This window comes from Lates calcarifer, linkage group LG4 (genome assembly GCF_001640805.2).
Source record: "Lates calcarifer isolate ASB-BC8 linkage group LG4, TLL_Latcal_v3, whole genome shotgun sequence".
Lineage (NCBI taxonomy): Eukaryota > Metazoa > Chordata > Actinopteri > Centropomidae > Lates > Lates calcarifer.
This window is the reverse complement of record NC_066836.1, coordinates 11,389,899-11,408,482: the sequence shown is the minus strand read 5'-3', so window position 1 is coordinate 11,408,482 and position 18,584 is coordinate 11,389,899. Positions and strand designations below refer to the sequence as shown.

Here is an 18,584-nt window from a genome sequence, read left to right as displayed (position 1 = left end):
GTAATAAAAGTGGGAAGATGGTCCTTATTCAAATGTTTAAAATTCCAACAAATCAGCTCTTGACATGTAAGTTACACCATCTTGAAGTGATTCTATCCAAAAGTGGGTGTGCTACACACATACACCCGCATTACTACACTAATGAGGACATCAGTTCCCCCAGCAGTTTGTCCCAACCTTAAACATATCTGCTACATGCTTTAACAACCCTCATCCTGGTCTTTATCCTCACATTAATGATCACAATTATACTATTTCCTGGGGGGGAACTGAGCCCCCAATATGTGAAGGCGTGAACCTGCTTTATGTCCTCATAATGCAAAGGATACATATCACACACGCATAAAGACACACAAATGCGCACACACCTATAAAACAGCTGGTGCAAGAATTGTACAGCTGCCACAGCCACAGGATTTCTTTCCAGGCACACAAGGTCAAATAAGCTCTTTGACATTTCACCAGATTGCCAGTGTCACTGACAGTATATGCGGGGGGGAAATGGTATGTTGGTCTCTGGCAGGAGCAACATGCTGAGGTCATTATAGCTGATAGGGTTGTGCACTCTGAATGCATCTCACCATCACTCCCTACCTACTTATGATGTAGTACACATCCTGTGAAAGCCACACATGTATGTCCTGACGAAGATTTTCAGCTGCAAGGACAAGTTCTTGAAGCCTTTTGAATGGGAATCTACAATAAATCTTTTAGTATTTTCTCCCTAAACTGTTGTTGAATAATTCAGCAAATTTATAACACACAGATAAACAAGATCTTATATAACACATAACATGCAAAAGCACACTTTCTGCTGTTTATAATGAGCTGACAGAGTTCGTAGGCGTAACCACTATGGATATAGGAGCTATTCTTGCACATTCTAATAGGTACTGTATGTCCACAAGTTCACATTAAGAGAGCCTCTGGGCTGGTGGAGAAAACCAAGAACACACATTATTGCTTCTCTAATGTTTGCCAAAGATGCCTTGGATGTCCCATAACTCTTGCTCTGTGGAGCTTAAGCTCATGTCTTAGGCTCATAACAAATTGCATAGTGGCATGGCCAAGTCAGGGTCCTGATATTAAGCTCAATGAAATGTGGCATGACCTGAAGTGAGCCTTTTTTTAACAAGGTACCTGAGGAAACAAGCCTTTACTGTACTTTACTTGTATTTTTCACTATTGTATGAAACTCTAAACATTCAGACTGTATTTTTAGTGTATCTACTTAAATTACAGCACGAACAAACACAAAAACGTCAACACAGACACTTAGAGTTTATACCTTATCACCGTCCTCGCAGTTCATGACATTGGAGAAGGGAATCTCAGCCTTGAACATCTTCCTGCAGTGCATAAGCTGCACTAGTAAGTAGCACACAGTTTTGAACTTCATCTTTTTGGCGGGCTTTATATCCGAAAGAATCAATCCTGGGAATATCTGTCACCAGATAAGAAATGGGAACAAGGATTAAGTCATCATATCCTACACAGTATTATGTATTATGTAAAGGGTCTAGAGCTCATGCACAGGCATTGGACAGCATGCACGTGCACACATGCTCATGCACACACACGCATGCAATCATTATCATCAGGTTCAGGAATTTTAACTAGAAAGCGGTTAAAATAAGGTCAGTCAATCCCTTAGGTGATTTTAATAGTTTTATTACTCTGCTGCCCTCGTTTCTCTTTCATAATACTATTTTAGAAACATGGTCAAGATTAAGCATAAATTAAAGGGTTTGAGGAAATGTCTGTGTGTCCTTAGCAGTAAGGAATATATGTTTTGTTCAATGCACAAAGCTGGAAGTGTGTCCCTAAGCAGGAGTAATTAAAGACACTATAGCAGGGAGAGCAGCAGCCTATCCAACACAGCTTAGTCAGGGCACATCTTTCTCTGAGCCATGCCTTTGATGAAGTCTAACCATCAGCTCTATTAAGAGGATTAGCAAAGTCTCCCGCATATCAAAGAAAAATACACGCAACTGGGATGTTACAGGTTCACATAAGGACCCGTGTAACCTATGTGCAAGCCTTATCTTGCGTAACGTGGAACCTGCTGCAAGAAATAATGATGAGAGAAGAGGTAGAAGCAAGGAGAGGAGAGAGAGGAAAAAGAAGAGGACGCCTGACGGGTACAGAGACAAGACTGAAATTCCCTCTCCAGCTGCTTGTGGCACATCTGTTGGAGATGTGTGTTTACGTGTATGCACTGACACACACATACATGTCTGTAAGTGTGTCAGACAGTGCAGGTTTGAGATGATAGATGCCATGGGCTGTTTTTTTTCCCTCTTTCTCTCTTTCTCTTTATTGCCCAGTCCAATCCATTACAGGCTGGAAGTGAGATTAGCTCAACAACAAATGTGTGAGAGCTCCATCATATCAAGCTGAATGCTGTAGTCACACTATATTTCTATTTGAAGGACAGTTGTATCGTTAGCACAGAGGTAAAGACCGGTCACGACAAGCCTGCTTTTTCAACCTAGCCTGCTTTGATTTACCACATATGTCGGTCCATTAAAATGGATTAGCATATGACCTGCAGAAGCTTTGCTAATGTGCATTAAAAGGTTCAGCTAAGGGCAAGGACTAGTGGAAAGTCTTATCTTAACATACCTCCAATTCAGAGAAACTGGTGTCATCTTAATTATTTTCCGCATAGAAACACATGCAGTATTTACAATATATGTTCCTCAGTGCAGAATAACAATACGATACCTTCCGTCGGTGAGATGGCACAATAAAGAAGGTTTCAATTTCATGTTTTTGGAGGAAGGCGTTCCTTTCATGACCATTTCCAGGCTCCACCTCATAGTCTCCATTTAGGCACTCCAGCGTAGATCTGGTGATGTGGACTTTCCTGTGGCACAGACAGGGCAGGCATAACACACAACGCAACTAGCCTTGTAGCCACTGTGCCTGCAGCAGTTAGACACAAACAGTTCTGAGCATCTGCAGAAGAGTCGAGTGTTACAGGAGACTGTCAAGGTCTGGAATATATGAGAATCTGTAAATATTAACCTCTTTTCAATTATTCTATTTCAAATGTTTTGAAAAGGCTCATTTTAGTCTTAGCCTGTAGACTTAGGCTTGAAAACCCCATGTAGCCACTGAAATCCTCAAGGCCAAATGCCTAAATAATAACAACAGCACCAAGTACAATTGTACTTGTTTAATGACAATTACTAATATTTAAAACATTTTTAAAAAGGCTAATGAGTTCAGCAAGTATTGGATGACATTTGAAGAGACAATATTATCACTTGTAACATGATTGCTCCATTGATTCTGTTTTTTTTTTTTTTTTTTAACTATTGTTTGATATGGAACCACAAAGAACCCCACAAACCTAAAGAATAAAGATAGACACAGTATATTTGCAGCAAGAATCAGAGAAAACTATCGTCCATAGCTGGTGAGGCTAGTTTTCATGTGAAATGTTTAGTACTGACCCAGGTAGTCCTCCAGCCTCCATCACATTGGCCAGAGTTACATCATTGGACCAAACATCATACTGCCATTTCCTGAGGCCCAGCACTCCGCAGAGCACCCGACCTGTATGCAAGCCCACGCGCATGTTTAGGTTGACCTCTGTGGCCTCTGCTACTGACCTGCAGGGGCAGAACACGGATGTCAGAGTTAGGTCATATGATCTATAGCTATATCTATATAAAGAAGTAAAAAGACAGCACAGAAGATGCACAAAAAACACATTCACAAAGACTTATACATATGCTACAAATAAACGTGTCAATCAAACCCACAGCCAGACATACTATCAGTGAAACCATGTGACCAAAATAGCTGGTAGTATTTGTTCTCAGTCAGCGATCCAAATTAACAAAGGTAAGACCACCATCCCGTTCATTCTATTTTTCTGTCTAATGGTTGAGGTCAGATACATGTGACCAGCACACCTTAAATTTAGAATAATATAAAATCTGTAACTACAAGCACTCTTTGTGAATAGCTGTGGCGGTCAGTCAGGAAATGGACAGAGAACTCATGCTGTTCAAAGATGCTGTTTTGCACTATAACATAGCAATATAGACTGAAGAACAAAAAAAAAAAAATACTGCTAAGTTAAGCATTTTTATTTAATCAGTGTTGAGGAAAAAGTCTAATCTTAATTAACAGGCTTTCAGTCAAGTCATGAAAGTATCTGATTTAATCTCCCGCTGCATCTCAATCTCTCTCTATCTTTTGGTTTGCAGGGTATGTAAGGAAAACAAGCACTTTCAAGCTCAGTAAAATAGCTCATTTTTTCCTTTCCATTAAAGCCTTTTCTCTCAGCCAACTGTAGTTCTGCTCTCTCAAATGTTCGGTGTTAGAATTCGCTCACAGCACACATGGCTAATCGGGCTGTAGTTTGCCCTACTTGAAGGAAATCTCTCATCAGGGACTCAGTTCAACACTGGGCATTGAATAAAATAAAGACTACAGTTTCCTCCATCCTCTACAGTGCCTGTTTGGAAGCATATTCTAATGGACGGATAATGATGATTTCATTAATTTACACCTAGAAATATTTATGTAATTTTCATTACATCAACAAATATGACCACTTACGTTATAGTGTCAATCATGTCCAGACCCATCTCTACACAACAGTGGGCATGGTCAGTCTTGGGTTGTGTCAGTCCGGACACACAGTAGTAACAGTCCCCAAGGATCTTAATCCTGCGACAGTGGTTCTCCTGTCAATCAAAAAGACAGAGTGAGGAGAAAAAAAAGTGATTCCATGTCTTCCATCGGTGGCAAAATCCTTTTCCTTTTCAAAATCCATCTTTACCTCATGATTTTCTCAAATACAAACTGGAGCTATGGTAGTTACACCCTCAAACAGTATGAAAAATGAACCTTTAGTCAACAGGTGGGGTTTAGTAAGTGTTTAAACATCACAACTTAGTGCAAAAAAATGCAGTACTCCAACAGTTTAATCAAACTTGCAAAGGAAGTACCTGAGACCAGTGGTGTTTCAGTTAAAAAATTCAAACATTTAATTATAGTTTATCCATTAAACCGATCTATATCCATCAGTGTAAATTCTAAGTATAGCTCCAAGCTATCCATTGCTGCAACTCCCAGGGTCAATTGAGTTATTGGTGAAGGAGTGATGGCTTTTTAAACTTTCATCATAACACTGTTATAATGTTTGGGTCAAACATATTGGGCAATTTCCATTGGTGATGGTTGAGATTTTAATATATATATATATAATTACAACAACACAGTTTTCTCAGTCTAGACAAAGTTGCATATTTTGTTGTATATTTTGTAAGGATTGCAGGACATATACTTTGACCTCGTGTGTTAGTATTCATACCAGAACTAGAATACAGTCGATTTCTAATCCATAGAGATTGTGAAAATTAAACAAGTGGGATTTCAAAACTGACAAAAGCACAGAGACGGATCCATTGTTTCCCTTTTCCATGTTCATAGTGTGCAGAAATGGCCAAGCACTCATAGATGGTCCCTGGATCAAATTGGTGTTTTATGCGAGTGCAGTTATTTGACAGCATAAACAGAAGGAAATGCCAATGACATCACTTGCTGTGCGGCCACGTAGTACGACTCAGACAGACGGAGGCAACAGAAAGTTGGCTTTTTATCACTGCTGCTACATGGACATACCCAGCCATGTTTGTGAAGATTTATAGCCATACATGAGTGAAGGATAAAATGAGAGTGACTCCATGTATAGGAGACACCTACATGGCCAAATAAATCAGTAAAGGTGCAAATCAAAGTCAGACAAGACAGAATAAAACATATATGAGGATGCTGTGAATGTGCATATGGACTGATGCTTGTTTTGCATGTTCATTAACTCATGCAAACTCTGGAGATTTTCCAGATATTCCATCAACACCCAAATTGCTCCCACAATGCAGCACTAAATCAACAGATCAGTCTAACTTTAGGGAATAAGGTGAGTCACTCTCTTACTTTTTGGGGACAATAAGCAGCGGCATTAAAAAGGCGGCTTACAAATACAACCCATTATTAGAGGATATGAGCAACAGACATTCCATTTTACCAGGGAGACCGGGTTACCGTGGACGCCTTCTCATAACCCTTTATTGTTTCCATGGAGGTAATGGGATCGCTGGCCATGCATATGAAGAGCACAAAGACTCATAATTATGCACATCGGTGGGCGCAAGACAAGACGGGTGCTCTATTTTTAACAAGCGAGCCATGCGAGTGTCAGGGAAGAGAGATAGCTTGGGCTTGTTAGCGGCAACTATCTACTACTACATTTGTGTAGTTTTACATGTTGTGGTCATGCTTTCTGAGCACTCAGTGGCATGGATGTGAATGTGCTGTTGATGTGAAATATACTCTTAGATGCAAAGGTACAAAAGGAAATGAAGTGAAACGGGACAATACAGAGAGAAGTATGGTATGGAGTGTTGAGCAGTGGAGAAAAAAATATTGGTCTAAACATTTCATTTTAAAACTGAAATTGAAACTAATGTTCTCAAATGAGGATTCAAGATCATACATACAATTATACACATACTAATATCATGGTTACTTATGTCATATCAGAATGTTATTTTCTCATAATGTTTACTATATTTATAATGAAAAAATATGACTTTTTCTGGAATATATCATAGAATGTCCGTATTTCACATACATTTATTATGTTACCTTGCTCTGTAATATGAGGAAACTGCACAGTTGGACATTTATGCACATTAGCCTTGGGTATTTCTCTACATTTGCTACATTGTTATTTGCATAAAATAATTTTTGGTATCTATCTGTGTCTTGTCCACAGCTCCCTGGTTTGATTCTTGTGCTGCTGTAAAACTTAATTTCCCTCCTGGAGATTAAAAAAAAAAAAAAAAAAAGCATTATTTGATCTTTTCTTAAAATAAAAAATTGAAAACTGACTTTACGGTCAGAGGAATGAGCTGTGTGCTAAAATTAACAAGCTTCAAAGCTGCTTTTTTTCCCCCTAATCGAACAGTGAAACACTGAAAATATGGAGCTTCTTTATGAACTCTGCTTTTTGAGGGTTGCTTCACTCCATCATACTCAAGATGAGGCTGGACTCCCTTTCTCTGTTCATTCTATGTACACGGCTCCATTTCAGACAGACTCCTTAGAATGGATGACAAAAGCAAGGTATGAGTCACACAGCTCTCAAAAGACAAGACTAAAAAAATTTAAATTTGGTATCTGGTAGCTGGATCTTAATGCATTCACTTTTACAGCAGCTATTGAAAACCTTTGTGGTGACACTTAAATGCTATCCTCTACAAGTCTTTCTCATTCTCATTTGACAATAAAACTTTTGCTTCTTATTGTAACAGAGACAGTGAGGACCTCCACACCATGGCTGAAGCTACAGGAAGCAGGGAAAGCCCTGGTACTTACAGAGTCTCCTACTCTGTACTTTTCCTGTGCTAATCTGCACTGTGACGGCTTAGGAGCTGATTCAGACCCAAGCAGGATTACCAGTCATGTGACTGAAGCATTGTGGGCAATCTGGGTGGTCATTGGCGCAGAGAAGAAAGATGGGTGCAGTCTATTAGGGACTTGAACCACACCGTGACACCTATTCCAATTTCCATTAGAAAGGAGGCACAAGCCATGCCATGTCATGTTGTGTCGTGTTTTCAGTTTTCAGAATATATTGAGGGCAGAACCCCTAAAAAGTGTGGTGTAGTTGTACTAACAGGCACCTTACATACAGTAATGTGCTGCATGTATTTGCAGGGATGCAAATTAGCGAGCACTTCAGCGCACACAGACAAACAGAGAGGAGACAAAGAGCGAGTAACAAAGAGACAAATACGGGGGGGGGGGGCATTCAGTAAATCATTATGAAGGGAAAGATGAGCCAGCTGAGAGTAGCAGCAGTTCATTTCCTACAGGTCTCCAAATGAGAGAGCAGCAGTCTTTGATACAAAGACAAAGATCAGTGCTGTGTACACATTATTGATGGGGCTCAAGATTAGGGCTCCCACTCCCGTAACTTTGGGAGGCTGAAAGGACACGAGACATAATGTGCGCCTGCCGCCGTCCATTTCTGAATCTGCCCTCTGTGGTAGAGTAGAAGAACCCAGCTGAGAATGACTTTTCCTATTTCTAATTTTAAGTAATCGTGCCATTTTATGCATTTTGATTCAGGCTATAATATATATTTGATGAAAACTAACATTTTTTCCAATCTCCCTCGGCTTGCTGAAGGATTTTGTGTCAATATTTCATCAATATAAGCCGACAGTGATTCATTACAATGGGCCTCTGTTTGGCAAAATCTTTAGGAGCTCTACAGAGGTTCTCTCAACATTTCCCCCACTGCATCTCTGCCTGCATGCGAGCGAGCGAGCAAGCGAGCAGTGACTACATATTCCTCTTTTTGTCACCAGCCCTCTTATTGAATTGAATTAATTTATGCGCAACAACAAATTAATAATATATCAACACTTCCTCCACCCACCTCAACCTGGTGGGCAGGAGTGAGCGGGTGTTAGAGATCTGTGAAGCAAACCTATCAATGTAGATATATTTAACAGATATGACCAATAACAAATGCTCTGTGGTCCAAGACTGTTTTATCTTCATGGAAGGCGCTGGTTTTCTGAACATTTTATCAGAGCTGGATACAAGGGACTTTTTTTTCTCAGAATGATATAAAAAAAATTGGTTGAAATAAATGTTGGCAGCTGTTAAAATACTTTAGGGCATGAAAGCAGCCTACAGTATACAGTACAGTATGAGAAATAGTGTGAGAACACACACACACACACACACACACACACACATACACTCACACAGTGAATCAGCTCTGAGGCAGGACACTGGATATTTTTCTTCAAACTTAATTAGTGAGTAGTTGTGATACAGTAGATATGATAATATAACAGAATGAAGTGAAAGAATAAGTTATTTGTCAAAGTAAATCTGTGAGCCTCACTGTCACAATATTAACAAACAACTTAAGAACACTTGCTGTAATTGTAACTATAGCAGAGCAGGGGACAGCCTCTCTATGAAATCAGCATTTGGCTGATCAGTTCTTATGAAATATAATGGGTATTCCATAGATTCAAAAAGGGTGTAACCCAGATGATGCCATAGTGATGGCATATCTGTATGTGCTTGAAGACTACTAGTGAACAACAAAAAAGACAAGCGTTCTCAGTCTCCATCCACCATCCTTTAAAAAAATCCCTCATGTGAATCCCCCCGGCTTAAAGAAAGACAAGTTATTTTACAATAGCAACCATCACTATGATTTCTCTCTCTCTCTCTCTCTCTCTCTCTCTCTCTCTCTCTCTCTCTCTCTTAGTCCTCTGTGAAGAACCCAAACTGGTTTGTTTGGTTTGGGTTTTTCTGCAGTCCACAGTTTTTAGCACACAGGCATCTGAGGGTGAAACTGAAGGACTTGACAGTGATCCCTGCACCTGCTCATGAGACAAACTCAAACAGGGTTATTTGAGCTGTGTTTACACCCAGACTTTAGTCTCTGGCAGTCAGCTGTCACAGTGTGGGCAGTGAACAGTCTTTTGCGTAATCTAAAAATAATACCATAACCAGCAGTACTAATTTTTGTGCTATATTTTTCTTGGCATAAGATTTAGTATTATGTAAACCTGCAGATGTCTAAGGCTGTTTGAACAGGTTTTTCAAAAGTTAACTTTTTTTCCCAATTACATTTCTTTGGGAATATAATTGTTTGTAGTTCAATTTCTGCCACTGTTCTGGGAAGAACAAGAACTGGTCTCCTCACAAACAGACATCACGATTGAAATTCCATCTCAGGTTACTTACGACGAGATGAATATTTGCTTTGTCACTTCTCCCAGTTAATGGAGTACTTACAGCATAATGTTTAAACAGGGAATAATAGTTCTGACAACCAAATGTCAGATATGGTTCCTTGGGTGAATTGCGATTCTCTTAAAAATAGTGGAAAAAAGTGAAAAAAGTGACATGTCTCGAGGACACAAATGTGGCGATGACTTCTGATGCATTCTAAACTTCAGCATGCATTCATGCACCACACATGCGATGCAGGATGTTTCGTACGCTCTCACAGTCACATATGTGTGAATGAAAAGGGAACTCTGACTTGTCGAGGAAGTAAAGAGACAGCAGATAGATACATCATTGAGCCACCCTAAAAATGGAAACATGAGAGAGGAAGAGAGTGCCGAGAACCACGGGGCATAAAAGACACAGTTGAGGGAAGTAGGCTGCTGCGTGTCAATCAAAAAGCTGAGAGACAAGGAGCGGAGGAGTCTGAAAGCTGTGATGCAGGGAGGTGTTGCAAGAGGAGAGAAAAGAGAGACAAGAATGAAAAGCTTTGTGAATCTCTGCCATGGAAACAGCAATGAGACACACACGCACACATACATGCATACAGACAGACACAAAAGTACAACAAGTCCAGAGCTATTAATGTTATACAGCATCACAACAACCATCAATTAATCACAGAGCCCCTCTTGCAACAGAAACTGTTGTTTTAGGTTCCGGACAGACTGTTGGAAACTCAGCCAGGGAGAGGAAGTGTTTATACTGTAGTGTGAAGGGGCCTGAGGATCACCATTTGGTGTGTTAGTTTACATTGTCATCATCATCCACTTTAAATTCATCTCCCTCTTCTATTATTTTCCTTCAGAAACAAATGTTGTCATTGTTAATGTGACTGCTATGTCAATCTTTAATGGATTTAAGCAACCAAAGAAGGAAAAAAAACGTCCTACTGTCAGAAAAAAAACTCCATGTCACCACAGCTCTGTCACTTCAGCCATGAATAGTATAATCGCTCTGTCTGCTTTGTGTGTCAGCCTGGTGTTATATTTTCCACTGTTTCAACAGAGACCAAGTTTGGGTAGTGATAAGGTTTTCAGAGCTTTCCTGAGATGTTTGCGCCCCTTGTCTTCGGTCTCAGCGGTAGTCTGCAGATTCTCAGCCATGGTGGTGAGGAGTTATAATTACTCCCAGCTTGTGTTCTTGTGGGTGGTGGGAATCAAATAGCAAATACTGATCAGTGTGAGTGGGTTTCCTGTAAACTTCCATTTTCAAGCTACCCCCCGCATGGTGCAGTCCAAGAAGGCGAGGTTATTGATTTCATTCCTAATGTAAATGTGATGCTGCTGTTCACCCCTTGTGTTCAGAGAAGGCTCTCATAAAAATCATATCAGCGTTGTCAACATGGGCAGTGAAACCTAAAGCTAGGTACAATCAAACAGTTCAAAGTTCTCTTTCCCATTGCCTCCATATTGATATTTACGATAGTGGGAGCCAATGGCAAATTCTTGGCTTAGCCATGGTTTTGAGTTGATAAGGATCTACAGGATCTAAAATAACAACCTGGACCAAATCAGCCACAACCTGTAGCTCATTGTTTTGGTTTGTTTCTGTATCTTAAATAGTTTTGGTCACAGCTGTCATCTCACTTCTTTTCAGCAGCAGCAGAAAGCAAAAAGAGCTAAGCCCATTGTGTACAACCTGCCCAACACAGCATAGACAGACAGTTAGCAGCTAGCTGGAGAACATAGCAGAGCATTTAGCAACTAAAGAGACAAATATTTCCCTTTAGACCTGGTGGAGACAAAACCAGAGCTAAAAGTAGAGTGAATATTGAATTTATACTCCACAGGGAGCCAAAAACACACCTCTACTTAAATGCTAAATGGATGAGCACCATGCTAGCACACATATATAAGATACATACATATGTTTGTAATAGCTTACATTAGTTTGAAATTCTCACCAGTACACATTTGAGTGTACTGGTCTGTTTCTCTGACACAGGATGGGTAAACATGTATAGAACATTCCTTTCAGGCACATTAGAGATGACTGGCATGGATTTAAGGTTTAAGTGGCAAACTGTATCTATATGCTCAAACAAAAAATATCTATAACTGTCTAAATTTACATTATAAGCAGTTATGTATGAAATTCAGAAACTGGTGTGATATGGAGATTAGATTGTAGTCAGACTGAGTGAGTGAAAGCTTTCTGACATAGCTGGGTTCCTATTTGCTGCCCTATCATTATTTATATTTAAAAATTGTGCCAGAGGAGAGAAGAGGAGAGGAGAGGAGAGGAGACTTGGTCTACTACATCAGCAGCACTTTAGGAGAACACTGCGTTCCTGGCCCACTTCCCATGCAGCTTGACAAGTCCAAAGAGTGGACAGGTGGTGTGGGGATGGTGCTGGAATGGTATTATGAGATGATAACCAGTGGCCATGTGGCATCGCCCGCTCTTCGTATGGAACGAGAAGAGTCTGCGTGCCCACAGTGACCACAACTATGAGTCACTGGCACCGCCACTTCCTGCCAAAGTGGATCAGAATGAGTGGGGCTTTGGGTCAGGGCAAGGCTAGAACATTTGATGACAAGTTTCATGGCTGGGGACAGCCTTTCAGTGTAATGCGAGGCTCCCAGCTAGCAGCCAAGCGGAGATCAGACCAATCTATTCAGTTGTAACTAAAAGAATGAGACAGCTCAAATCACAACAGCAAGAAAATTGACGTAGCTCAAGACAGCATTTCTTCTAGCCAAACGACTTTGGGAGATGAAAGTGAAAATGTATCATCCGAAACTAAATGAAATGTAGCGTCTTTGAAATGAAGGGGGAGAAAAAGCTTGAATTAAAGTGCACTGACTTCTTGCCATGACTTGACTTACAAATGAGTGTGTGCGCTCACGCGTGTGTGTATTGTAATGCATGGAATCAACTTGTTTTGGCTAATAGCATCTCAGGGTAAAATGCAACTTTCTGCAAGATAAAGACAGACTGCAGCTGACACACAAAACAGCAAGAGCCAGGTAAAGCAACTGATCCCAGATTAATTGGAAAGGCAATGACAATTATTTGACAATAACGAGTCAAACGAGAGGCACACTCTCTTTTTAGTCAGTTCTAATTTTGTGCAGTGTAAACAAACAAAGTTAAAAATAGGCCCTCTTAACATGGCCAAGTAAAACCTTCTATGAAAGCAAAAAAGGGTTAGTTGTAATCCGATGGATTAATGGATTTGACAAGGGCATGTGCCTGGTGTAAGTAATAGAGGCCAGATTACATGTAGATAAGGCTGTGGTGGGGTGATGTGCAGGGGCTCAGGGCCTCAACCTTCCTACCAAACAAATATACTGCATGTGTAAGCCAAACTCACACCACAGGAGACGGAACATTTTTTTATTTTTTTTAGTTTTTGAACGGTGTGTTTATTCTGATTAATATAAGCACGTCAACAAGATTTCATAACACCAGCATCGACGGCGTCACATTTCAAAGAGACTACTTTAACCCGCAGCGGTCAAACTCGCAGCAAAAGTTGAGCAGATTTCCAGCACTAGAATCGCAAAGAGTGAAATATTGACAGATGGGAAAGTTGAAATCTTTTCCACATGCCAACCCGAGAGAGATGCAACTCAGCGGTCCCCTTCGCTCAGTTCATTCACACAACCGGAGTGGAGGCGAGCTTTAGCCCTGGGTAAATCTGGCCTAGATTAAAGAGGTCTGTCAACTCTTCCTCAAATGAAGCGCTGGATAATCATATTAAGCATCATATGGGCTTCCAGTATTCACTGTGACATCATGCTAAGCTGGTACAACAGTGGCATGTGCCAGCAGCCTGTGGCCAAAGCAGGACACACACACACACAAACACAAACAGCCTTGCCGTGTCAAAGTTTGTGTACACGCAGAGAGAAAGAGCAGCTTTTTTATGCCAACAGTGACTGTGTAATTGAGGGATATTTGTTCGAGGAAGGGAGACAGACTCACCGTGGCAAGCTCATCAAACTTTCCAAACAGCTCATTTAGTAGTTTAACTAGTTCCTGGGCTGTACACTGGGAGGCCAGGCTGGTGAAACCAACTATATCTGCAAACAGGATGCTGTAACAGAGAGAGAGAGAGAGAGAGAGAGAGGGAGAGAGAAGCGATTGAGTCAATGCAGGTTATTTATAGCAGCATGTTACACTGTATCAACGAAACAAGATTATTGGGTGCCTGATCAGATTATCTCTCAGGAATTTGCTTAAAATGATATTTAGGAAGCCTGAGCCAAAGTCAATTTGAACATTCTCTTTGGATAATGTGTTTACAGCAAACTGATCAAACATTGAAATTAATGGCCTGAAGCAGGAAAGAAAAAAACAACAAAAATAGAGAGAGAGACAGAAAGAGACAGAGAGAGAGAGAGAGAGAGAGAGAGAGAGCTTGTTCCGTTCTCTAACTGACTGGCAGCGCAGTCAAGCAGAGCAACTCAAAATAGAAGCGAGAGCATTCTCACGGGGATCAAGGTGGAGACATGTCCTGTTAGGAGCTGGAGAAGAGCCGTTCTAGGATCTAATGCAACCATCAAGGTGCTGTCACCGTGTCCAGGTGAACTTGTTCCCCCTTCAGACAGTCGGTATATAGAACTAAAAGTACTTGAGGTTTAAAATTGAACTTAAAAATAAATCAGGGTACACATATATCATGGGTGTTTGTTTTGACTTTGGCATGAATGGTCAAAATTACAGTTACCAAAAAGAAAAAAACTGAGTTACATTAATTTTTCACCCTTACATTCGTGTCTTTGGGGGGTTTTGTTCTGACCGATTGTAATTTGGGGCGGCACGGTGGTGCAGTGCAGTGTTAGCACTATCACCTCACAGCAAGTAGGCTCCAGCCCCAGCCCCCGCTCGACTGAATGATTGTAATTTGGTTGGTTCAATATAAGTCTGGGTCTCTGTCTGCTCTGGGTCGACACTATAGGCTGTCATTTTTTGTGGTTAGTCCTATCTGAAGTTTGAGCATCTGCGTGACTCCACCTGGATTAGTCTCCCTGTATTGGGTTGAATAACAGTGTAACATATGGGGAACTGATGTTACAGGATTACCTGTTACCCATTCATGTAGTTTTTACAGTCTAATTATTGGCCGCCATTACAACCAATGACAATGCAAAGAAACAATGGAAGAGAGACAGCTAAAAATTAAAAGGGGAAAAACTGTCCTAACATTTGTAGACTACAGGGATATGACACGCTCCGGCCGCTAGCAGAGCACAGAAATTGACACTGCATCTCCTAGCAAATCTGGCCTTCAGCTGTCAGTTCAATGCCAACATGGAAAAAAAACACCCCAGAGGTCTGAATCATATTTGCAAAATGCAAAAAGTTTGAACAATTCAAACTTCAGCTCAACTTTAAACTTTGCATTAAAGAGTTGGCAGGCATTATTTTCACTGTTTATAGCATCTTCTGTGCCATATGTGATTTGTGCCGATTACTTTATTCATCATGTTTCATTATAGCTTGACAAGGAGCCCCCCACGGGAGGAAAGGTTACTGGTGTTGAAAACTCTGGTGTCTTTAATATGGTCCTCATTCCCCTGAGAGACGATTCACTATCAATCTGCATCAGAGCAGAACAGGAACTTTTCCTGTGAAGGATTTGCCCTGAGTGCTGTGTGTGGCGACGGAGGGCGTGAAGGGGATTAGTCATCAAACTCTGACTGTCCTGAACAACTTGCATGTCTGCGTCTCTCTTTCTCTCTCTCTCTCTCGCACTGATGGCAGGCTGCTGTCTTCATGTGGGCTGGAGTTTTCACAATGTGACAGAGTGCTGGATCTCTAAGGGGGAGCCGCTAAATGTCATTTTGTTGTCTCACAGATGTCACCGTAATGAGGGGCAATGGATTCGATCTGTGTGAACGTTCTAATCGGCAGCCATCTGCGGGTGACAAATATTTGCGACGTTAAATACTGTGTTAGTGTAAACACTTAAAAGTTTAATTCACTGGGAAAACTCTGAAAAAGACTGAACTTGATCCAGTAATGTATCTCGGATCGGTGGGCAAAATAAATCACAGTATGGCTACATCTGAAGCATCTTTAATTTGTGCAGCGTTACCCAACAATAAACCAAAGAGCTGGATAAATAACAAATTGATTTTGACTGATCAGCCTACACAACACATGCCCAGTTATTTAATATCCTCAAACTAACACAACAAATTTTGTTTCACGACTGCTCTGGACTCCGAGCCAAAACAATTTCAATTTTTCCTGTAAATTGTTTTGAATAAACCACCTTAAAAGTTTAATTGCTGATTAGAAACTTCACTGGTATATCTCTACAGCCCTCTGTGGTTCTTTTACAAGGTCTGAAATGTTAAGTCAGACAAGCTGATTGTAAAATGAATCATCATATCACTGTGCCACCTGTAACAATCATTCAAAAGCAAAAGTGGATGTGCTTTAAATAGGAAGAGTATAATGGTGATAATCATTGTGAGGACAGTGATGTTGTTGAATTTCAGTCTTTACTGCAAATAAAAATGTCAAACAGTTGAGTGAAGGGAGGAAGGTGGCAAACTATGTGTATATTATACGCAGCTGATCATTTACTTGTACCTTCACATAGACTGGTTTTTCTTGTGACAGACAATGCTAATTATTTCAGACTCCTGTTTTCGAGGCATGCTCAGTAGCACCACAGTGTCTGCGTGGAGTAGTAGAGTTGCAGTGTATTGCATCGCTCTGTGATGTGATGATATTAAACAAGCAAGATAGGTGCCTTCCACACACTTTTTTGTTAGAATGATCCCCTATTATGGCAGCCAGCAGGGTCCTGCAAAGTGACACGTCTCAGTTTGTGTTTGGTATCTGAGCGGCTAGTCACGTGGAAGCAGCAGACTGTGGTGATTCTACATTCTCAGGATGACTGCATGCCTTAAATTCTTTTCCAGGGACACTATTGTATAAATTGTCTCCACACATTCATGCCTCAAAAAGACCAGGTTTGTTGTTGTAGGAGAATTTAAGCAGACCAAGCTTTTTTTTTTTTTTTTGCCTGACCAAGGCTCCTACTGTACGTGTGGCTGCACATGGAGCACAAACCAGCTGTGATGTGCTGCAGAGAGCGTCCCATTGAGCGTGCGGTGCCAATGTCTCGTGACCTCATGTGAACTTCACCGCACTCAGTTATTTTTGGCTGTGTTTACCTCATTTCAACTACACACGCGCCAGGGCGCATGTGCTCTGTGTTCGATTCAAAGTTCAGGTCAGCTTTCATAATGTGCCACTGAAGATACAGTGTGCGTCAACAGAGTTATTTAAACCAGTCCCACCTTTACAAAGACACAAAAATCTATGCCATGTCATTAGGGTGGAATACTCTGTAAACACTGCGCCACATTAGTGAAAAAGTTTAGTGAGCAGCATGTAATATGGGTCGAAAGATGCTGCTAAGATTCAAACTAAGCTGCAAATGTTTGTGTTAGTAACTGCATATTCAGCTTATAAAAATGTTTATGATTAAGCACCTCAACAACATGAGCAACTTGTCCCACTTAGCACATTATAGAAGTATACAACTCCAGGGATATGCATTCAAGAGAGAGAACTCATGAGCTTATTCTGTAATTAGTACCAGCATCCATGTGTGCTGGGACAAGCAAACTAAATCATAAAGACAAATATAAATATGAGTGTGGGGTGTGTGCTGAATATGCAGTTAATATTACAAACATCTGGGGCTTACTTTTAACTGCACTTTTGATTTAAATTCTATTTTAACACCCATGTGCATACAGACATTTACAGTCGCTAACATGTTTGATGTAGATTCTGCAGTTGTGTAAAGAATCATCTTCGCTGAGTGAACTTATATCTCAAAGGCACTTGTGTTTTTATGAATTGGACCACTGAGAAGCACAGAGGTTGCAGACTGTAGATTTCATCTGGGGACTTCTGTATCTGATTATGAATGTCCTCTGGCAAGCTCTTCAAAACAAGCAGCGCAGCACTCTTGGCAGCAGCTGTACATTACTCTAGCCTCAGCGCCTGCCTCGACCGAACCTACCGTACTGTACCATACTTACTGTTGCAGGTCAAAACCTCATCCTCCACCCAAAATACAAGCGTCTGCAGCAGGCGAAGCACTACAGTTGAACAACAAGAACAAGCCACGTAATACAAACATTATTACTCCTGTGGTAACTAGAACTTGTCTAATATTTAATATTGTCTAATTCGACCTCCGTCACACCCTCATCCATCACTTCCTCTCCAATGGCACATATTCGAGGACAGTTATTCCCCCCAGTTATGCTAATCTCCTGCTTCCCTCTGTGGGAGGCATTACTGTAGCTATTTTGGCAGATGTGATTTAAATTTAATCACGCAGTGGAAGACACAAGCTGGCATGGCGACTCCAGGGTTAACTCTGGATGCGTCCCTCTGGAGCTTCAGCGTGTGGGCAGTGGATGTGCTGATGTCGGGGCCAATAAAGGGGGCAACACAGAAACAGAATGCAAGGTGCTTACAGCATTATTTTTGAAGGATTAACTGTAATTCCTGTGTATGTAAGTGTATGAGCATCTACAAACATTACAAAACCTCCTGTCAGTGACCCAAGCAAGCCATCTTTGTTTTTCTAAGAATTATTTAATGCAAGTTTAACTGATGCAATAAACACTATATGACAATTGAGCATCTCCTTGTAAAGTGAATGTCTCTATTGGTGGAAATGTGTCTTTAACTGGCATTCTGTGTGTATTTACTGTATGTGTGTGTGGGTGGAATGAAATGAT

The 18,584-nt window shown here is 40.8% G+C and overlaps 1 protein-coding gene across 2 annotated transcripts in view; it reads right to left on the bottom strand.

Moving 5' to 3' along the window:
* LOC108883418 (adenylate cyclase type 1) overlaps positions 1-18,584 on the bottom strand; it is a 35,909-nt gene that overhangs the window by 8,493 nt on the left and 8,832 nt on the right. For both annotated transcript variants that reach the window (XM_018676525.2, XM_018676526.2), the window contains exons 4-8: positions 13,786-13,897; positions 4,579-4,706; positions 3,462-3,620; positions 2,728-2,869; positions 1,289-1,444 (exon numbers count right to left, since the gene is read on the bottom strand). In XM_018676525.2, the coding sequence (XP_018532041.1) occupies positions 1,289-1,444; positions 2,728-2,869; positions 3,462-3,620; positions 4,579-4,706; positions 13,786-13,897 (697 nt within the window). The remainder of the gene's footprint in view (positions 1-1,288; positions 1,445-2,727; positions 2,870-3,461; positions 3,621-4,578; positions 4,707-13,785; positions 13,898-18,584) is intronic.